Source organism: Indicator indicator, chromosome 13 (genome assembly GCF_027791375.1).
Source record: "Indicator indicator isolate 239-I01 chromosome 13, UM_Iind_1.1, whole genome shotgun sequence".
Taxonomy (NCBI): domain Eukaryota; kingdom Metazoa; phylum Chordata; class Aves; order Piciformes; family Indicatoridae; genus Indicator; species Indicator indicator.
This window is the reverse complement of record NC_072022.1, coordinates 8,312,156-8,335,288: the sequence shown is the minus strand read 5'-3', so window position 1 is coordinate 8,335,288 and position 23,133 is coordinate 8,312,156. Positions and strand designations below refer to the sequence as shown.

Here is a 23,133-nt window from a genome sequence, read left to right as displayed (position 1 = left end):
AATTAAGCTCCCTTTCATAATGCTAATTTGAATAATCAGTGGATGGCTACAGAACACAGAGTGATGTATGGAGGTGTGCTCACCACGTATTTATCTGTGCTCAATACAAGAGGGATATGGAGGTGCTGAAGCCAGTGCAGAGCAGGGCAAGGAAGCTGGGGAAGGGCCTAGAGAATAAATCTGATGAGGAGTGACTGAAGGAGCTGGGGTCATTTGAAGAGAAAAAGGCTCTCTACAACTATCTTAAAGGATTTTGTAGAGAGATTGGTGTTGGTCTCTTCTCACAGGTAATTAGAGATAGAACAAGAGAGAATGGCCTCAAACTGCAACAGGGAAGGTTTAGGAAAAAAATGTTCACAGCAAGAGCGGTCAGACCTTGGAACAGGCTGCCCAGGGAGGTGGTGGAGTCACCATCCCTGGATGTGTTTAAAGGTCATTTAGATGTGGTGCCTGGGTGGTGAACTTTGCAGAGTAGGGTCAATGGTTGGATTGATCTCAGAGGTCTTTTCCAACCTGAATGATTCTGTGATTCTAAGAGGGCTTCTGCATGGAGAACAGATGGTCATTCAAGGAGAGGAAAGATCCTGCTGTGACCACCAGGACTCCTTCTCTCCCAGTGGATGCAACTTAACCAAATCCTCTCCAGGGACACAGAAATATTACTTATAGAGCCTTTGATGAATTTTGCCCTTGTTCAGAAATACTGCACAGACATCTGACTGGCTGGTCAAGAAGCTTCTAGAGAACTATTTTAAAACAAAAAATATCAATGAAGTCAATCCGTAGGCTGTTCACTTAGACAAGTGAGTTTTGACCTTCTTTCTGGTCAAAAACTGAGACTTCTAGAGGAATAGAAAAAATATAAAAAAAAATAGTCAGTATGCTTTATTTTGGCATTTCCAAAGTGAAAAATGGGATTTTTTGTTTTGCAGCTATAACTAGAAGGTTCATACAATATAAAATGTTGACTCAAACGGAATATTTCTAAAGGAGAGGAGGTGGTTAAAAGCTAAACAACCAATCAAGCACATTCTTAATGCCGTTTTCAGGAACCAAATACTATCATATTGGATTTTTTTTTCTTTCCTCTGGGATGATGGGGGAATTCTTTGGCTTCAACCTTCTTTCAAGAAAATGAACTACACTTTCCAATATAGCCCCATGACTTTAAGCAATTGGCTTGGCACACTTCAGCTAGTTGCCTCCTGTCCCACACCAAGCTGCCAAGGCAGGGTTGCCATCTCACCAGATAAATTTACACTCCAGAAGTGTCCTTCAGCCCATCTATTAAGAAGACTGAGTGGACATACATAGCTCACAAGTACTTGGCATCTTGCCAAACTGATCTCTTAACATTTCTAATAGGAAACACCAGTGAGAACTGCTTAGGCAACTGGGGTCCAACCTCAGTCAAGGGGACTTGGGAAGCTCCCTGTAACTCAGGAAGGTGCAGCCAGCAGCAGCTTCCCTCATCTCCCCTGCGTCCCCAGCCTGAAATATTGCAGAACTGCTCTTCCATTTTATTTTCCTCTGCTGTTTACCTAAATTCATCTCTGCTTCCATTTAAGCCCATTACTTTGTTGTTCAGTCCTCACTGACAGATGAAGGTAATGAATCCCTGTCACTTCTAGCAGCTCTTCCCATGTCGTTGACAAATAGGCCTCCAATAGGATCCTTCTGCAGATTGAGAACACCCTATGTATTCCTTCTTTAAGAAAAAGCAGCTAATATGATCCAAAATTGGGTCATTACTCACCCACTAAAGCCCACTGAACTCATCCCATGTGTTGATGTCTGCCTGAGAAAATTGTAAGGCCAAACCCTCCTTCTGCTCAGTCTCTCAGAGTAAAAGTGTGCATAAGTCCACAGATTCTTCTGCTCCAACATAAACCAGAAGCTGTGTCACTGCAATTGGTTATATTCCATTTGTGGAAAAGGGCACTAAAACCTAGGATTCACATCTGCAACAAGCCAAGCTTCTGGTGAATGCAGCCTCTTGGGTCATTTCACAAAGGCTTTGTCAATCTCCCTCAGTTTCAGCTGCCGTCTTCCCAAAGATTGTCTCTCATGCACAGACCCCAGGCACAAGGTAGTTGTAGCAGAGCAGCCCCACCATACACAACAGTCCTGCCACAGCAGTCTGCCAGCTTCCTGGGGATGGGGCAAGCATCCTGAATGCAGGGCTGTAGCCACCATGCACCCTTGTGCAAGCGCACTTTCACAGGACAACGTCCAAGCCTTCCTACATGTGCTGCACCACTGCAAACACCCCTCACCTGCAGCCTAGGCCTGGCTTGCCTGAAGAAACTATACCTTCAATCCAGCTAGGAGCTTCTTTGAGTTAGAGTAAGATATGAACCCAAATAAAGTAGGCTCACCCCTCCATCCACACAGAAGAACTTGTCTAGTAATGACTGGGAAGAGACCTTGCCTGCTGGACAGGCTAGATACGGTGTCCCTTCAGCAGCAGCAGCAGGGAGCTTCAGCATAGGATGACACAAATCAAGACTCCAGCCCTATTCTGTTGATGCAGTTTGTGGCACCAAAGATCTCAGCTTATTACTGCCCACTCAGAAGCATCAATCTGACACCTATGAAATGAAGAGATGATGCAGAAAATATGCTGCACTAGTTTTAACCTTTGACGGAGCTTTTGTTATTGACAAAATTGGTGCTTTTGTCAAAGAAAGATTTGCTGCTGCTTCGCATTGGTTTAACCCAGCATGGTTCCTGCACCTGAGTACCATTTTTAAACCCTGCTGCACTCTGCTGTCCTTTGTTGGACGGTATGAACCCAGCCCCTTTGAACAAGGTTTTGTACGATGACCTCCTCAGGAAAAGTCATTCAAGAGCCTCAACTTTTACACTAGCCTTAGAGCACTAGACTGCTGTGAACAGCTGGCTTTCTCCTGCCTAGAAATTCCTGATGCTTGCTGAATTTCTCAGGGCAAAATAATTAAAACTATTTTCTCCTCTTCTCCTTGGAAAGAGAATTCCCCGTATCCTTTACCCACATGGCATGTGTATAAATATAATCTCCTTTCTCTTCTGGCAGTAACTCAAATCATGGGTTTTATTCTCCACCCCACCCAGATGGCAGTTACAGAATCGGGGCAGGAGGGAAGAAGATCAGAGAGGAAACATATGAAATGATACAGGCAAGATTTAAAGGGGAAGGACAGACAGCAAAAGCTTGCAGAAAACACCTGGCTTCTTCCTAATTTGATCTTTTCACAAACAAAGCTGCAGAAGTGAGACCCACTAGGTGATGCATTTGATTGTAATTGAGTTGCAAAACAGGCTAATTTTTCTTACTGTAGTCGCTGTTTTCGTCCTTGGTCCCATCAATTGTACCATCTGGGTGCATCTGCAGGAAGTATTCCTGCTGGCTGAATAACCTTGTCACAATTCCTTTCAGCTGGGGTTCTGCAAAAGAATAATAATTATTATTAGGTATACCAAGTAGCAAGAGACCAAATTTGCTCGGCCCCCATTAAACCCTAAGTAAAATGTAGAAGTGCTTGGCAGGTGAAGACAGCTTTCTGTGACTCCTTTGAAGCGTGGTTGTAAAATATTTATACATACAGAGCTGAACAGGCAAATAAAACTGAGCTCAGATGAGCAGGTAAAACGCAGAGCGTAGCTGGTGCAGCAGAAAGTAACCCGTTTGGGAAACACTGCTCCACTGGAAGTTACCTGCCAAGTGAAAGTCTTCAGACTGCTTGTGTGTTCTGAATGTGCCTCTCAATTCAGAAGAGCATCTGCTAGCAGCCTTGCAAAGAACTTGGTTATTGTTTCTTCTTCTGCCTGTGAAGCCAACCACCTCGCTTCCGCTACAGCTGACTCACGGCTGTGCAGCCCCAGCCTTATGCCAAGGAAAATGTATTTAAATCACCAGTATTGTAATGCTGTAAAACCCAGGTGAGTGCTCAGTCAGGCTGCATGAGTCCAGCCTTGTGGGACCTAGAGAGCAAAATCCTGACAGGAACAGATGCAAGGCACCTCCAAGAATGACCTCTGAAGCATTTGTGGGCACTTCCAAAAGCCCCTCCTTTAAAACCCTGCATCTTCCTCCCTCCCAAAATACGTGCCACATGCTCAGGTAGATGAGAATCATTTTTTTGCCTCTAGCAGGGCCTTTTCCCAGCCACTGCATATCATGAGCCAGTCATGGACTGGCTAGGGGTTTCCCAGTTGCCTCTACAACACTTTGTGGCAGTTTCAGGCTGATTGCCTTTAAGAAAGCCACAAAGTTGCAGTCCTCCAGGGGCTAGACAGTCCAGGAAATTGTGCTCTTCACAGAATGGTCTAGGCTGGAAGGGACCTCCAATGGTCACCCAGTCTGACCTCCCTGCAGTCAGCAGGGACATCCCCAACCAGATCAGGTTGCCCAGAGCCCTGTTGAGCCTCACCCTGAATGAGCCTCAACCACCTCCCTGGGCAACCTGTTCCAGTGTTCCATCACCCTCATGGTAAAGAGCTTCTTCCTGATATCCAATCTATATCTGCCCTTCTCTAGTTGGCAGCCCTTGGCCCTCATCCTGCCCCTGCAGGCTTTTGCAAACTGTCTCTCTGCAGCCTCCTTGTAGCCCCGCTCAGGTCCTGGCAGGCTGCTCTGAGGTCTCCCTGGAGCCTTCTCTTCTCCAGGCTGAACACCCCCAGCTCCCTCAGCCTGGCCTCATAGCAGAGCTGCTCCAACCCCCTGATCATTTTCATGGCCCTCCTCTGGACCCTCTCCATCAGGTCCATGTCCTTCCTATATCGAGGGCTCCAGAGCTGTACAGAGCACTGCAGGTGAGGTCTCCCCAGAGCAGAGCCAAGTGGCAGAATCACCTCTCTGGCTCTGCTGCTTTTGATACAGCCCAGGACGGGACTGGCCGCCTGGGCTTCAATCCTGCAATTCTGCTCTCTCTTTATAAGTTGGCAGCAAGGTCAACTTGGTCTCTTTTCTCCCTCTGTTTTGCTCTCCAGAGAGTGTTCCTTATCTGGTAACAAGGGGGAGGGAGGCCTCTCTGCTGCCTCCAGAGGCCTGACTAATTTTCCCTGGGAGATTTTGGCCTCTTTGGGCCCAATGGAAGGGAGACATGGAGGGGAAGAAAATGAGCACTGGAGTTTGTGGTTTAGTCTGCTGGAGGGAAGGTTTTTTTGGTGGTTTTCTATATGTGTGCTGTATTTGTATGAGTTGTTAAGGATTCAGATATTCTGTATTTTCCTGTATATTTTTGAATACCATTTCAGTATTTCTCTCCAATTCAACCAGAGTGTCTTTCATTTGACTTCCTTTGGGAATAGAATTATTTCTGTCAGGGAAAAAGGAAAAAGGAAAAAGGAAAAAGGAAAAAGGAAAAAGGAAAAAGGAAAAAGGAAAAAGGAAAAAGGAAAAAGGAAAAAGGAAAAAGGAAAAAGGAAAAAGGAAAAAGGAAAAAGGAAAAAAGGAAAAAGGAAAAAGGAAAAAGGAAAAAGGAAAAAAGGAAAAAGGAAAAAGGAAAAAGGAAAAAGGAAAAAGGAAAAAGGAAAAAAGGAAAAAGGAAAAAGGAAAAAGGAAAAAGGAAAAAGGAAAAAGGAAAAAGGAAAAAGGAAAAAGGAAAAAGGAAAAAGGAAACCCACCCCCCCAAAAAAAGAAAGAAAAAGGCAGAGAGAATGTGAGTAGAAACAGGCAGAGGTCTGCAGCATCCCCACCTGTTTCCCTGCTGTCCAGCTGACCAAACACAAACCAACTGCCCAAAAATAAGTTTGATTCTAATTGTACAAGTCTTTCAATTTGTCATGGGCACTGCTTCAGAAAGGCAAACTAGCTGGCTGCATGTGAACAGACACCCAAGCTAGAGGGCAGAGATCTCCCTTGTGTGACAGGAGTTTGTGATTTTTATGTGCCCACCCACCAAAAGTAAATAAATAAGACCTAGTTATTGCTGGCTCAACAGAGAGGAAAAAATCCAATGTAGCATACCAAGGTCTCATCAGCCTCCCATCTTTCATGCCTCTAGTGAGGCTGTTTAATAAGCCATAGTCATTACATAACTCCAGTCACGTTGTGTGCTAAGTGTTTCCACCAGGAGCCCCTGTCTCTAGCAGTTTGGCACTGCACAACTTCCATTTGAGGATGCGCTCCCAGCCTGTGCCTCTGCACAGGAAACATCCTCACACTGAGCAGGAACCTTGGATGCAGACAGGCTGCAGGTGCAAAGGATTTCAGCTTCAGCAATCCTTCCACCAGCCAGAGGAGCATCAGGTAACACTTTCTAGATACAAAAGACACTGAATGTATCAGCATCAGCTGATTTCTATGTTGCCTTTAAAAAGCAATTTAAAAGCAACAAGAGTGTTGTATACCGCAGGCAGGGCTTTCTTCCAGCAAGACCCAACTCAGTACAGTCACACTGGCCATCTACTAAGAGCTAACACTGGTCAAGCCAATTCACATCAAATTGAGACTTAGGTTGGAGTAAGCATTTTGCTTGCTTCTTAACAAAATAAATAAGCCATTTGGTTGAATGCAGAAGTTTGATTTAACTTGCTTTTCTAAACAAGCACATCAAAGCTAGAGGAAATGAAAACCTATTCTCAAGCACAGATGACTGCACTACCCTCAAGCCTGTTCCCCACCATAGCAAAGGCACTAACTGGCAGTCTCTGATGAGAGACCTGTGTTGGAGTACCTGAATCAGTCTTAGCCTCAACTTTACTCTCTGGTTAAATTTTAACATTTAAATACTTTGCTGGAAGAGCACCCAGCAGGAGACATTTAGAAGATGCTCCTTCAGCCTGAGGCTGTCTATGTGCTAGGGAAAGCAGGAGATCTTATCTTAAAGCCCCCTCAAGGATAACAGATGTGGAAGATATGCAACCCTGACTTTTCCCCTTTTCTTGAGAAGATAATTAAGGTATAGGATAGAAGGCCCCTTCCTCCTTTGGGGTGCAAACTATACTGCAGTCATTCTGGAATGACATGAAAGCATCTCCCGTGTTTACCAAACAGCCTAGCAACTAAAACATAGAGCAAATCTGCTCATCATTGGGAGCTTCACATAACTTTTAGGGTTTATTAGAACATCACCCAAGATTCTCTGAGGTCCCCCTGTGTCTTTGCATTAGATGCAAGCATAGGATGAAGCCCCAGGGTCCCTTTTTGTTACTAATATGACACAGACACACAGTCAGGTCCTACTCAAGCTTTAACAAATGCCCTCTTCATACTCTCAGGCTTTTCCAAGTCAGTGCCTGCTTAGGGACAGGTTGGAAGAGAAATCTTATGTGTGCTTTTTATTCTGATCTGATTTGGTTTTGCTGATGTTTGAGGCTCACACCCCAAGTAAAATTCCAAGGCAATGAAGTAGGGAGCTTTCAGCCACACACACATTCCTCTTGGCCCTAACACAGTCTGGCAGCACCAATGTTCCTGCCTCTTCTCCCTGCACAGATCCTCTTCTCTAGGTGCTTCCCTCCTCTCCAGACTCCTTTAGGATGTCCTGTAGCACCAGCAGATGAATGCCTTTTCCAGATGTCATAGGGTTAGAAAGCACTTTGGAGACATAGATCTCTCCCTCCCTGGTTTCTGAATTTTCTTGGAACTCTTTCTACAGGACAGAAGCACTGGTGAGCAGCTGCCTTTGGGTACTTACTGAACTAAATCCAAAAGCACCATAAAGACATGTGCAGCCATCATGGAGCCAGCCAGCAGAGCAAACCCCAGGAAGGTCAGGGAATTGCCTGGGCAATGGACAATTTGTCTCATCTAGTACAGCTGTCTCTGCATCTGAGCTGGGCTCCCTTCGCAGGCCAAAAATCAACAGGTAAGCCAGGCCAGGTCCAGAGGGTCCTGAAACCACATGCACCACTCCACTGATTGCAAAGGGAGTAGCTCAAGCAAACAGCTACACTGGTAAGAACAGCCAGCAGAGCAGCTGCTTCCCACCACAGAATGTCCTGTGTCATGTCTGAGCACAGAGAGGGATACTGGGATTTGTCATTCATATGGCAAACTGTGGCTGGGAGGCCTACAGACAAAAACATTAGGTGAAAGCAGCTTTTAACAAGGAACAAGTTATTTACCCATCTTTCTCCCCAAAGCCCACTACAGAGTTACTGACTGAAGAGGTAAGTGTATAATCACAGCACAGGATTTTTTCCTGCTAGCCCAGAGGCACAAACTCTGCACATCACTTTTAAAAGACTCCCTACTTTTGTTGTATCATGTATTTTAGCATCACATCTTTCCATCTACAGAGCCGTTTTATCAGTCTTCCAGCATCCCTTACGTTGCAGCAATCTCACTGAAAGACTCAGTTTGTAGAGAAATCTCAAACCCAGTAGGCTTCTTTGTCCATTAAGGATGGTGGGGCACCCTGATAAGTCACAGCAGATGGCAGAAAAGCAGTGAAATAGGCTGAGAAGTTCTGCAACCAAAACTAATAAAGAATAACTCTTCACAAGAGACAAATATTCCCAGTGCTTACTGGAGTACTGTGTGTGTAATTAGAATAAACCCTCCAAACCCTGACACTTTTATCAGTATGAAGTTCCTTCAATCAGACTGCTTCAGTTGCATCATTCAGTAAGAGATGGGGAAAATCAGTAAGAGAAAGGAAAACAACATTAAAAAAGGAGAAAAAAAATGCGGTGCAGATAAGCACAAACCCTGCCATGAGCAATTTTCTTCTATAATTTGCTAAAGTTATCAGGAATCAAACTCAAACCTACTGTCTAACCTCATCCTCATGTAGCAAGGGGGAACTCAGATCCCCTTGTTTTCAAAGGAACAATATTGCACAATGCACTTGGGATAAACCTATCCCTCCCACTCCACCTCCTCTGTAAACTCATCTTTTCTGCTGCAGAAGCAGCTTTCCCTGGAGAAATAGAACTGAAGTCATGTGGACAAGACTTCAGCAACGACTTAGCTTCTCCCTAAACACAAAGTCAAGTACTTCAGAATGGACTTAATTATGACTGCCTTGATCCCCAAATACCAACTAAACACAAGAGACTTCTATGCAGTCTGTATTCCCAGGGCAGTCCCCATGCTATTAGGATTCCCATGCAATATGCAAAGGGATCACAGAATTATGTAACAGTCTGGGTTGGAAGGGACCTCCAAAGGTCATCAAGTCCAAGTCCCTCTGCAGTCAGCAGGGACATCCTCAACTAGATCAGGTTGCACAGAGCCCTGTCAAGTCTCACCTTGAATACCTTCAGGGATGTGACCTCAACCACCTCTCTGGGCAACCTGTTCCAGTGTTCCACCACCCTCACAGTGCAGAACTTGTTCCTAATATCCAGTCTAAATCCACTCACTCTCTAGTTTGAAGCCACTGCCCCTCATTCTATCACTACAGACCTTTGTAAAAGGTCTCTCTCCAGCCTTCTTGTAGGCCCCCTTCAGGTACTGGAAAGAAATTTATACCCCAATTTTACAAGCAATACTGTTATACTTTAGGATTATTCTTTTAACTATCCTGTCCTGGTTGCTCACACACAGCTATTTATGGCTTGGGTAGTGCTGGAGAAAGACTCAGCTGACCCTTTCATTATGCAGATGCAATAAGCTCAAATCCTTTAAATGTGGCTTCCCGAAGATGCAGGAGAAGATCACATTCAGGAAGCAATGGGCACAGAAGGTTCCACATGAACATAAGGAAGAAAAAAAACTTTTTCACTGTGAGAGTGACAGAGCCCTGGAGCAGGCTGCCCAGAGAGATTGTGGAGTCTCCTTCTCTAGAGACATTCAAAACTCACCTGGATGTGATGTACTGTAGGTGATCCTGCTCTGGCAAGGGGGTTGGCCTGGCTGATCTTTCAAGGTCCTTCCAACCCCTAACATTCTGTGGTTCTGTATCTTGCTGCATGTCCCCTGAAGGGCATCTGCTTGTTCTCCTTTCCACAGGCTAAACTTGCCACCTCTGCCTGTCCTGCTTTTAACTTTCTAAGCCCTTTGACACAGATGAGGCTAACTAATGATCTGATTGCTAACCTCTGTGTCTCTACTTAAATGGTAATGTGATGATGCCATTATTCATTTCAGCTGTCCTGCTGCTAAGCCTTAAAGTCACCTCAGTTCACCATCAGCTGCTGTGCTTCCTGCATTATTGTACAGCTGCACAATGATTTTCACTCTCCTGGGGCTTGCCAAGGACACATATGAGTTGCAAGGTGCTCTCAGATACTGTGCTTGATCTCCAGGAACATGCTCACAGAGGGCCAGGGGATCATGTCTGAATCAGCTGCTCTACAGAGTCATATCCCTCACCCTCACACCACAGGCAGTGAAGATATTTGCAGTGGGGAAAACCATCAAAAGCTCTGACAGGGACACTGTTAGAAATGGTTCTTATCAGAAATATCACTGGCTCTTTAATACTCTTTTCTTTTAGTTCTGCTATTTTAGGTGAACATGGAACTTACTCCATTAACTGAAAATGGAGGATACACAAGCAGAGTGTCCTCCCTTAAGGCAGAGAGGAGCTTTGAGGTTATGCACCAACACTGCATTTAGCAAAGCCCCACTGAGGCCACGAATTCTTGCTTATTGCCATCAACAAAAGCACCAGCACAAACATGCTGCAAAAGCATAAAGCCCTGGCTGAGGAACCCTACACTGTATGAAGCACTGTAGGGTAGCTAAATTTGATCCAGACCTTGAGCCCTGGATGACCAAGGAATAGGGCACAACACTGATTTCCAGCTGACATTCCATTGTGGAAGGCAGGCTGGTGTGGCCTCATTTCTTGCAATTCACAGGACACCTCTTTTTACAGCAGTACCTGAGGCTGCAGCAAGCCAGACCCTGCTTTGCTTTGGGCTGGGAAATCTAAAGGGACTCAGTAAGACTCTACTCACATGAGCCACCTTAATCTGAACTCTCTGAGCTGCTGGTAGGGATCTCAGAGGGGCTGCTTTTCAATGAGCTCTTGAAAAGATGAAGGGCTTAGTGACCTTTCAGGGATTTAAGCCACTGGCTCCATGGATTATTGCAACTCAAAGTGATGCTCTGGTTAGGAAGCTGGCCTCCACCTGAGGTTGCTGGTGCAGAACTGCTTTTAAATCCACTCCAGAAGTTACTGTGATGGGTGCCAGTGGTACTCTGTATAGGCTATGGCACAGTCTCTGAAGGATGCCTGCTCTCCACACAACAAGTTGTCAAGCAGCAGAGGACCATGCTAGCTCAGACAGCAAGCAGCCATTTTACATTCAGCAACCTCCAACAAGGTGGAAGGAAAGTATCTACAGTGTGGTCTCAACAGGAGGCTTGCCCATTTGTTGGCTCTCTTCTTCTGCAGCAGGACACTGACTCCATGCTTCTGCCTGCTCTTAGAGGTCAGAGGTGCCAACAGCAGGCTCCCAAAATAGTCCCTGCTAAGGACGTTGCTCTGGCAAAGGGAGAAAGCACCTCCAGCCCTTACCTGAGCCATGGCTGGGCATGCTGCTGACCCTCTTCATTGCCTCTGCAACAATTCTGCTGAGGATGTGACTACAAACACAGGAACTGTAGCACATCTCAGGAGCATATTTCACCTAAATGTTCTTTAAACATTTGTTTATTGCAATTAAACATTTTATCCTGGATTTTACACATTCCATTATTCTTATTTCCCCCTATTCAGGCTGCAGCTGTCATAATGGGAGGCTGATTTATGACTCACCCAACCAGCACTCAAATCCTTAACGCACCAAAGCCACCATGCAAGTCAGAGCATAAACTGCTCCTAATTTACTTAGATTAACTCCATCTTTAAAGTGGCACCACAGACACTGCAGTTCTCCTCCCCTGAAAAGGATGGGTTCCAGAACACTCGATAAGTCAAATACTGCAAACGCATGCAGGCAGAGAAGGGCACCAAAATCCCTCCTTCAGAAGTCCTGTATTAATGAAGGCTTGTATCAACTCGGCACGAAAACGCATCAGTGAGCTCCACGCAGATTACTATGGTGACAGGCATCAGCACAGAGCTCCGGGAGAAGGAGAAGATGAAAAGCTGAGGGTGAAAAATGTCGGGGTTGCTTTCCCAGCCAGGAGCTGCTAAGTTCTCCCAGGTGTTTGGAGTTAAGATGAAGCAAGTGGCTGTCTCCAATTAAATGATCACTGTCAAGGTAAGTTTAATAGCTCAACTCACTCACTATAATGATTCATTGAATCCACCCAAACTGGGAAGCTCAGGAATAACAGCACTTGCAGCTATGCCAGGAGCTGCTGCCCTTGAAGGCCAGGCGTGCGTTTCTCCCAGGCAAACGCCTTGGCCAACCCTTCCGAGCTGTGGCGATGGCGGAGCGTGAGCCTTCAGCGGATGCTGTGACTGCGGCGAGTCACCCAGGAAGCAGCTCCAAGCCTCCTGTGCCACACACGAGGACCCTGGAGGATACTCCAATGGTGTCACTCAGGTACAGAGGCAGGAAATCCTGCTGCAAAGTGCTGAGAATTTTCAGCTCTGACAGGAGTCCTTGAATGCAGGAAAGCATACTGGTGGGGGCAAGGAGGGCGTTTCACACAACATCACAGAGCAGTGGGGGTTGGAGGGGACCTCCAAAGATAATCTAACACAACACCCCTGGCACAGCAGGGTCACCCAGAGCAGGTCATCCTGAAACACATCTAGGTGGGCTTTGAATGACTCTCAAGATAGAGACTCTACCACCTCTCCGGGCAGCCTGTTCCAGTGCTCCACTACCCTCAACATAAAGAAGTTAGAATTGTTGTTAATTCCTCCCCATGTTTAGACAGAACTTTCTATGCTCAAGCTTATGTCCCTTACCTCTTGTCCTGTCCACTAGGCTACACCGAAAAAAGACTGGCCTCATCCTCCTGAGCCCCACCCTTCAGGTATTGTTTTTGGTTGCTGCTCTGGCTAAACTCAGCAAAACTGGAGCAGGACACTCTGCTTCAAGGAAGCCTACAAACAAGTGGCCAGGATGGACTGGGCACTGTAGCCTGTAGCATTCCTGGTGACAGGCAAGAAGAAGACAAATGAACTACAGAGCTGAGAGAGGCAAGCAGGGTTAGTGGGAATTTGCATCTGGATGCCTCCTGAGGCTGCCTGCACAGAGGTCACATCACAGTGGGCAGTGGTGGCTGCCCAAGCATCAGGACAGGCTTGGTAGCAAAGCCAGGCATCCAGCCACACCTTGCAAAGCTGCCACAAACTCCTTCAGTTTAGATTCAGGCATTCAGCTTAACACACAGGCACCTCAGCCATCCTGTGAGCGTGATGGAGAGATGTAAACAGACTGCCTGACTGATGCCAAGATTTATTGCCGAGATCTGTGACTCTGGGGGCACCAAACAGTTGATCCCAGCTCCTTTCCCAGTGATGCAGAATGAAGGCCATGCCCAGCTCTGGTGCACTATGATTAGGGGGTGAGTGTCACCCTCCAATTACAGGGAATTTATTTTGAGAAGAAAATTACTCTGGGACAATAGAGCTGCATGGCACACTCCTGTATTTACTCATCTCGAGTGTGAATCTCCACCCAGGGCTAATAACTACAGAGAGACAACTGATGTTTCCAGGATGCATGGCATGAAATAACAGGCTGTGCTAACAGGGACAGCCTCTGCATTTGAAGGACAAGCTTCTGCAAATGCCATTTCCCTAACTCAGAGGGATGATGGGCTCAAGCTGATGACAGCACCCATCAAAGCAATCGCCTCCTGTCACTGTCAGTGAGTCACTGGAGCAGAATGGCACCTTGTAGGCAAAAAGAGCATTCAGAGAAGTGATTTCCTTTCCTGTGCTGATGCCTGCAAGGAGGAATAGTAATTAGCCCTCCAGCACTGAGCACAGCTGCCTGTCTGCACCCCCTACCAAGGAGCAGACATATGCAATGCTCTGCACTACGCCTGCTCTGCTCTTATCAAGATTAGTCCCTCCAGGGAAGTCTCATTTCTCACTTGTAGAGTAGGTGGAAAGAATGTGGTTGCACAGCACTGGAGTATATGTGGGCCCTCCCGTACCCAGGGAATCAGCTTTCCACAGATGTCAATATGAGTCTGAGAGACACGAGTCCTACTGAGCATTGAAAATGGGGGATACAACAGGGGACCACTGCTACATGGCTCTCCCAGGCCACCCTTTTCTTAAGAGCCTAAGGATATCAAGACATAGAAAGGTCACCCTGCAGCTCACTGGCTCTTCAAGCTCCAGATCCCATGAAACATCCACCTAAGGCCCAAGGCTCGAGGACAAAGAGGTCCAAAGTCAACCTGATGTAGTGTGAGGTGTCCCTGCCCATGTCAGGGTGGTTGGAACCAGATGATCCTTGAGGTCCCTTCCAACCCTAACAATTCTATGGTTCTATGAGTTTTTGTAGAAGGCAGATGCCAAACTAATGCAAATGCCAAATGAGGTGCTCACTCTGCATGCGAGCTAAGGACAAGACAGCCACCTCCAGCACTGCAGGGCCAAAAGAGGTCCCCTGAACCACTGGAGTTGAAGACACTGGGATGACAAGTGGAAAAAAGCCTGATGGCCTAACTGCCACCAGTTATTTTGGCACAGGATTGCTGAGGACCTCTGGGTGAAACTGTCCGGATGAATATTTTGCTTAAAAAAAGTCAAAATAAAGAGCAGCTGAAGCTATATACAAACTCAGTTTCATTAACAGGGAGGGGGGGGGAAAGGATCTCTGAAAAGAGAACAAATTTTCTTTTTTTTTTTTTTTTTTGGTTTCTTTTGTTTGGAAATTAAAAAATAAAACTAGTTAAGAGAGCTGGAGACGAAAGCCAAAGCAGAAGGAAATATTGCACTGGATCTGAATGGCCTCCCCAGAAAATTATTTTCTTTGACCAGAGAACTACAAAAATCAGTTCTTCACACAGATACACTCCTGGGTTTGCCTTTGCCTCCCCCAGGACACAGTTTGTGTTTCTCTGTTGATCCAGAGTGTTTTAACAGCAGTCAAAATTTCAAAACATTCTCCTTTAAAGAGCAATCTTCTACATCTGTATTGACTTGGGCTCTGATGAGGAGAAGACCAAAGCCTGGCAGGCAGGGAAATCAGAAAGGAGAGATGTAAGGCTGTTCCAGATTTGAGAGGTGAGCCTTCTCAAGTGAGGGAATTAAAAAAAATGGGATGTTTCATGGGAAAAGAAGTCATAGCTACAGATCCTTGGCTGTCATGTTTGAGCACAGTCACTGCTTTGGCTACTGAAGGTGAAAGCACACTCATAAGTATGGATAGCAGAGCATACAAGATGTATTATTTATTTTGAGGAACACCCTGCAATTATTCCTGGCATATTGTGTAATTAGCCAAAATTACAGCATATTCACCCAGAGCAAAACAGAAGATAGCATAAATATGATGTGTGAGCCTACAATCAGAGCACATTTCAGTTGAGTGCAAACATGGATCCCCATGAACCAACAAAGCCTGTGCCCCTCCACAGAAGCATCTCCCTGGCCTCCATGGGCTCTGCCAGCTCCCAAGTGGGCACCCAGAAAGGGGAACCATCATGAGTAAAACCCAGCCCTTTCCCATGCCACCACCGAGAGCTCAAGAGCTGCACAAAGATTTCACCAATGTGCATCCCTGCCCTGCAGAGCTTTTGGGTTGAGGGATGATGGAGCCCAAAGCTCACAGCACTGAACAGGGGACCACAACTACGCTGTGCCCAGGTGGAAAAGGGCAGGTGGAAAAGCAGGCTCAGAGGATGATGCCTGGTGATGCCACTTGCTGAGCTTTGCTGCCTTTTGCTGGCAGAAGGGAAAACAGAAAAAGAGCTCTGCTCTCTTCCCATGCTTGCAGCACCTCTCACCCTACAAATAAGGATGGGTAGATGGAGGAGGAGAGGGTTTCCTACAGGCCCACACACCACTCAGATGTATCCTAAGGAGTTTTCCGATGGGTAAGAATCATAGAATGGTTTGGGTTGGAAGGGACCTCCAAAGGTCATCTAGTCCAACCTCCCTTCCGTAGACAGGGATGTCTTTCACTTCCTGGGCAATCTTGTGGTAGCACTTTGCCACTTGCACAGTTAGAAAAGCTGTGTTGTGTTGTGTTTTGTTTTGTTGACTCCAAAGTGCAACATAAAACTTCTTCACTGTCAATTAAGCAAAATTCCTGGTTTCATGCAAGGGTTTGGTCTGGATATTGGGAAATTCTTTCTACCTAGAATTTGGCCCATGGCAGGATGTACAAAACAGATTAAAAAATCATGTCTGGGACATTCCCCATGTCTGGTGTCAGTGCTGTGGCTGAAAAGTCAACCTTGGGCATCCCTTCAGCCTTGCTGGCTAGGAGACCATGATTTGGTGGCATTATTAGACTTCTGCACTCGAGGTTTTTGAAGGGTTCCATGACAGAGGCCCCAGCTCACCTTGAGGTGCTCCACACAAGGAGCCAGATCACTACCAGCCCTCACACAAGCAGAGCAAACACCATCCCTGCTGCTCCTGCCTGCCGTGGCGTTGTGATCTGTGCCGTTCTCAGATGCTACATCACTCTGCTTCCCCCATCAATCCAACAGGCCTGAAATACTGCGGAAACACAGAGGCGTCCCTCACACCAACAAAACACGCCATGAAAACAACCACATCCATCTTCCATCCCACTCTGCAGGCCTAGAAAAATAGATTTATTGAAAGGGAAGATGGACAGAACATGCTATCAACAAGCACTGAGCAGAAACAAATCACTTAAGATGCTATTGGTTTGGGGGAGGGTACCTGGCCCTACCAACACCAGCTCACAGAAGACCCCTGGGTTATCACTGGATGGCACATCAGGGTAAAAACTGAGTCCCAGTGTCTCTCTGTAAGGGTTCAATAAGACAAGACTGTGATGTCTCCTTTTGCTGCAGTATTCCTCATGTACTCCCACAGCATTTTCCAACTCTGTAAGGGTTCAATAAGACAAGACAGTAACGTCTTCTTCTGCTGCAGCATTCCTCATGCACTCTCACAGCACTTTCCAAAGGGATGAGAGGTGAGAGACTTCTGCAGTTAGGAGCTTGTGAAGAGGAAAAGGTAACACTTGGTTCAGTCAGGTGGTAGTGTAAGACCTTTTTTGCCCACTGCACCAATGCAGCTTAAGCATTCCCATAGCAGTTTGCAAGCCTTTTCTGACGCCAAATGATGACATTATTACATTGTGATAAATATCACACAGTAGCAAATGCATAAAGAAAACCTCCTGCTTGTGCCACTATGGTTGGAAACAAAATCATACTTCAAAAGGCAATGTCTTCTAAAAATGGCCAAACCCCACCATGTGACTCAAAGTTTGTTCCTTTTTTCCCCTTTGATTTGTTAAAATACCTTTTTTTCACCTCTGGAATGATTTTATTTTTCCACCTGAGCCAGAGGTCTCCTTCAACCTAACGTAAACATTTGTGGTTTGAGAAAGCTACCATCTACCTCATTCCATCTAAATTTCTGTTTTCATAGAATCATAGAATGGTTTGGGTTGGAAGGGACCTCCACAGGTCACCCGGTTCAATCCCCTTTGCAACAAGCAGGAACATCCTCAACTAGGATCAGGTTGCCCAGAGCCCTGTTGAGCCTCACTTTGAATATCTCCAGAGATGGGACCCCAACTACCTCCACGGGCAAGCCTATTCCAGTGTTCCACCACCCTCATGGTGCAGAACTTGTTCCTAACATCCAGTCTAAATCTGCTCTTCTCTACTTTGAAGCCATTGCCACCTCACACTATCACTGCAGGCCTCTGTAAAGAAGGATAGTTCTTCATGGTTTGTATCTCACTACAAACACCTCATTGCCCATGTTGGGCAGCCATGAGGACTCCAGCAAGCCAGGCAGATTCACTAGCCACCCTGCTGCCATCTCAGGAGAGACTGTTAACAGCCAGCTCCTTGGGGATGCAAGTGCTCAGGATGATGCTGATGGAGCAAAACCACAAAATCTGCCTCTCCAACAGGTCTTGGAACAGAGCTCCTGCTCCTCCAGCTGCCCAGGAGACAGTCACTGCCTGAGGGCTCAGGAGCTCTTAATCTTCTCCTGGTAGTTTCTAATCACTCAAGAGTTACATTGGGCTCTAGCTCTAAAATCTAAAATTTATTTAAAGGAAAATAGACCTGTGTTTTTCTGAGAAACAGGAAGAAAAAATAGAAGAAATGCTTAAAAAAGTGGAGAAGGTAGGAGTGGCATGGAAGAAAACTAAATAAAAGCCAAAACAAATGTTTATAAATACTTAAATAACGAGGGTGTGTATAAGCCAGCAGGCAGACCCCATATTGAAGAGCATAAAACCAAGCTATAAAAAGGCAGCAGAGAACTGCTGGTTAAACCTCACACTCCTCCAGCCCATTTAGCCACCCTCACAGAAAATCCCCACGAGAGCATGATGTTGGTCACCAGAGGATTCATGCCTGAACGGCTGCAGATCACGAAGCGAGGTGCAGGGTGCAGGCAGCCAGCAACTCAGACCCGGATCCGGTTACCAGAGCTGTGCCAGGGAAAAGACTGGCTCAGCAGTGGGTGGACAGTCCATGCCCATCATCTGCCAGTGTGTGATCCCTGCAGCTCTGGCAGCCCAGCAGCTTCCAAGTCCCTGAGGAGCAAGCTTCAGCAAGCAGTGTGTGCTTCCCAACCACCAGCAGGTCCCTGGAAGCCAAACCCACTCTGTGCAGTTGCTGATTTCTACTGCTTTTCCATTTTGTGGAAGATGTGGACTGGCTTTTTTGCAGAATGCCTTCACTTGCAGTAGTCCCATACTGCTTGACCTTTTGCAAACTGTTTTGCTTTGGGGAATGAAGGAAATGTATTTATTTGGCAGTTCAGGCAATATGGGTGGCAATTGCTAAGCAAAGAAATTATCTGTGCAACCAGAAAGGGGAAGAGACTTCAAACTACACCGTTGTAGGTAAGTATCAATTAAGTGAGTGTGTTCTATTAATCCCAAGACCAATATACAATGCTTAAATATTTCAGGAAAAGATAATTTTGGATTCTGTAGCTTTAGCATAACCCCAATCAGCTTTCAGGCAGGAAAAAGTAACAAGTAACAGAATTATATTGCCTCTCTGTGGATATTTGGCCACTTCACAGCATGTAGCTATCCACATATCCCTTTAAGGAAGGATGCTGCTGGAGGGAAGGTGAGACAGGGGTGCCACAGGGAGAGAGCTCTGCACAGTGCACTCCATGGATGCTGCTGCAGGGTGGGGAAAAGCTCTGTGCTCTCCATCACCATAGCAGCTTTATCTAGCCCTGGACCTTCATCCTCAAATCCAGCCCCTGCCCTGCCATCAAAGACAACCAGCTATTTCACATCTAACACTGGAGCAAATCACTCCAAACATGAACTGTTGCACTGAAAAAGGCCTCAGAAAGAAATACAGGGAGCACAGGCAGGCAGCAGCATCACTGCTCCCCTCCTTTCCCCACTGCTGCCCACCTTCTGGACAGACAAGTCCCCAGCTGAGGGTTTCTCTTTGGGAACACAACAGTGCCAAGGACTATCCAAAACAGAGTTCCTCCTTGTGCTCAGAAATGCTGAAGGAGAAGGGGACATTGATACAAGTCAGATTCTGAAGGAGGCATATCTTAGACAAAATCTCCCCTTCCTCCCACACACAACTCCAGGCACAACAGATGCACATGCTGCTGAGAAGACAGAGGAGCTCCTCTTGTTACCTCCCCACTTGCCCTGATCCAAGCTAGGGTCTGCACAAGAGCCTGACATGTCTGCAGTCTTAGAGCTCTGCCAGGAGCAGCACAACCCCATAAGATATCGTCTTAGCAGGACCGCAGGCACAGTGGTGCAGTCACCTCCCCACAATATTGGAGGAAAGAGACAACCCAAAACCACAGAGCAGATGCAGGAACAGAGCTGTGAAGCCACATGCAGTTGTGATGCTGTTTCCAGCATTAATTCCCAGCTGGCAGCTCAGCCCAGTCCATGGGGAAAGGGCAGAGAGCAGCCCAGAGCTGCCACACAGAGTCAGCTTTCCCCATCACAAGAAGAATCAACCAGCAGCTCACTCCTGAGGGTAAGAGCAGCTCAGGGCTCAGGCCACCACCCTGCTTCCAAACTCATGGCTTTGTCCCTCTCATCTTTAGCCAGGACATCCTGGAATGAGCACTGGACAGCAGAGGTGTGATAATTTTCCCAGCAGTCGCTCCATCAGGATTCCAGGGAGCCCCAGTTCAGTGCTTGGAACATGAACATACATTTGTCTGTGCTGCAGTGTGGGGGCTGGAAAAGCCAGAGTGGTCTGCTTGAACAGTGAATACCAGAGTCGTGTTCCACAGCTCTCTAGAAAGCTGCCTTCTGCTTTACCATTTAAAAATGTGTCGTAGTTGCTATTCTCAGATCCAGCACTGCCAGCAAGCTGTAGCCCTACAGCCCTGCTAGCATGCTGCAAAAATTCCCTGTCCACACAGGCTCCCCTCAAAGCACAAACCACTCTTCAAAAAAATATTTATTCTAAGGATCCCTCTTAGTGGCATTCACTTGGCATGGGGCACAAACTGTGTCCGTGGCTCTACTACAGCTTTTAACAGAGATGCAAAGCAAAAGCAGCCTCTGGAAAGGATTATTTCAAGATTCTGCTACAGGTCATGACATGGCAAAGGCAAAACAAGATGCAGTAGTTTGCTTTATGCTCAGAAAGGATTAATGTGAGGAATATTGTGTTAGCTAGGGAATAGAGACAAACCAGCTACTAAACAGAGTAGAGAGGGACCATTCCCTGACAGACTGCAGTGTGTGCAGCCCAGGAACAGAGCAGATCCCTTTAGTACAGGTCACTTCACAAGAGACAAGATGAATGCACACCAATAACGCAGCCAGGAAGATGATACTACACACAGAGCACATGGAAATGTGTGAGTATTGAAAGGTTAGCTCTTTGGAGCTGCTTTCCCTGACTCTTGGTCACCTTCTACCAAGCCACAGAGCAGTCAAATGTGAAAGGGATGTCAATCTCTTACATATTTTGCTTGTAAAAACTCTTGCTTTGCTTTTAATACTCTGTGGTGGGTTGAAAATTCCTCCCAATATAAAATTGCCAGACCAGCTCAGCTGGAAAGCAAATGAAGCTGCATTTACATGCAAAACTAAAATCTAAAATATGCAATGCAATGAATATATAAAAAACGTACAATATTTACGTATATATACAATTTATAAACAACACAAGAACCCCCCAGACAAACTAGAGGGCTACTAATAGCTTCCCCACTCCCTGCTCCCTTCCCTCCCCCCTGCACAAGGGACAAGAGAAAGAGTAGAGAGTTGCTGTTAGTACTTAACCACAAGAAGAATGCATTCAAGGTCAGGAAAGCCAGCAGCAGCACAAGTTAGTATCTGCCAGAGTAAGGAAGCTGGAAAGAAAGTTAGTTTAGAGATCTACCTTTATGTTTGTTATCTGTCCAATGGGATTATTTAGACCTCATCATTATTTTCCTTTTTACATCTAATGGTAATTTATTTACATTCTACTACTTTCTGTTCAAGATCTGTGGAAAATTTTCTAGGCACAGCCTAAAACCACCACAGAGTAAGAAATCACAGCTTTGGCTTCAGCTGTGCAGGAGTAGGAAAATCCCCGAAACACTGCGCACATGACTGCTGCTCAGAGGGATGGAACAAATGGAATGGATGCCAGAGGAATGGAATCAACGCCTACCTGGCCACCTTGCTATCTGGCAGTTCATGGTGTGCCCATATGGGGAGGGGAAGGAAAGGAAAGCAAGAGAGTAAGACCAAGTGAGTCTGCACTTGTTGCTCGACACAGTGAGCCTCATAACCGTGTTTGTCTCCAACAGCAGTGAGATTCTTACGGTCTCTTCAGCTCCCGTGGCAGCTCTGCTCTCCATACTGCCCAAGTCAAGCTGCTGCATTTTTTGGTAATGGATAACTTCTCTGTTAAAATATGCAGTATCTGATCTACTGAAATTATTCTAAATTCGTGCTGAATTCAGCAAAGCAAGGAAGAAAGGAAGGAAGAAAACCTTTGTCTTCGTTTCGGGATTTTTGGAACTCAAGCTTTTGGGTTTTTATTTCAAAGCAACATTTCATTTAGAAGCATAGCTGAAAGCTAAAGAAAAATACACACATAAACATCCAACAAATGAAATCACACCTTTTTTTTTTTCCCCAAACACAGTTATACCAGTCAATGATAAACTGATTTATATGGATCTTTTATTTTATGGGGAGGGAAAATAATCGCTCATGAGCCTCCTTCCGTCCTGACTTTTCCATTTGGCTGGTGAAGGAAGAATCAATCATTTGTATTGCTCTAATGGCGAACCTCCTCTGACAGCTAACAATTTTCACTGCTCCCATAAGCACAGCTACCCCTGCAGCCATGAAGAAAGTGTCCATCCCTCTAGGAGCCTGGATGACTTCCACTGATTTTTTTTGGCATCAACCATATCCCATCCAGAACTAGTACAATGTGGCTTACTGATTGACATGCTCACCCACAAGCTGTCCTGTGAAGCAGGTGGGCAGCTGGGTTTTCCATGTTCTTGAGTAAGACAGGAGCATGCAATTCTTCACCAGATTCTAGAGCCAGATAGTCTTCAGGTTACTACCCGACCCCTTCCCATCCCCTACCCAGTAACTGAGAACAGACACAGTCACCACATCTGCAAGTCACAAATGTGTGCAATACCAGCCCTGGGGATCAATTTAACACAGTGAAACCCATCTGCCGAGCTGCCACGCGCAGCAGGGAGGCTTTCCCCCCGCCTCCTGATTATTTTGGCATTCATTAGCACTGGCTGGTACAGGAGATAACAGCACACCAGCAGATCTCTCTGATGCCAGACTGCCCCACACAGGGAGGACACACACCCAGAAGGCTATGCCCCTTCCCCTCGATGTTATCTAGATTAATGTTCAGGCATACATGCTCTTAGCTTAGCTAGGACTTCTAAGACCTCCTGATGGCCAATGCCAGGATTTCCAGCTACTTCCATTCCCTCCAACTACTGCTTAGAGATGGGGCACAGCACCAAATTCTGCAGAGAAGCAGACCGAAGGATAAGATGGAGCTGCCTTGGCTGGGCACACACCCAGACACGCATGCACAGGCTATGGAAAAGCGCTGGGATCCAGCCTGAACCCTACTGCAGGCTGCAGCTATGCACTGAGATAATGCAGTTAGGATGCTGTAGCAACAGAGGGGCCAAATTCCACAGGTTAGGCAGATATTACAGCTCTTCT

General features: G+C 46.2%; 1 protein-coding gene across 2 annotated transcripts in view; it reads right to left on the bottom strand.

The window, feature by feature from the left end:
* FGF12 (fibroblast growth factor 12) overlaps positions 1-23,133 on the bottom strand; it is a 180,487-nt gene that overhangs the window by 105,764 nt on the left and 51,590 nt on the right. For both annotated transcript variants that reach the window (XM_054385886.1, XM_054385885.1), the window contains exon 2: positions 3,316-3,426. In XM_054385886.1, the coding sequence (XP_054241861.1) occupies positions 3,316-3,426 (111 nt within the window). The remainder of the gene's footprint in view (positions 1-3,315; positions 3,427-23,133) is intronic.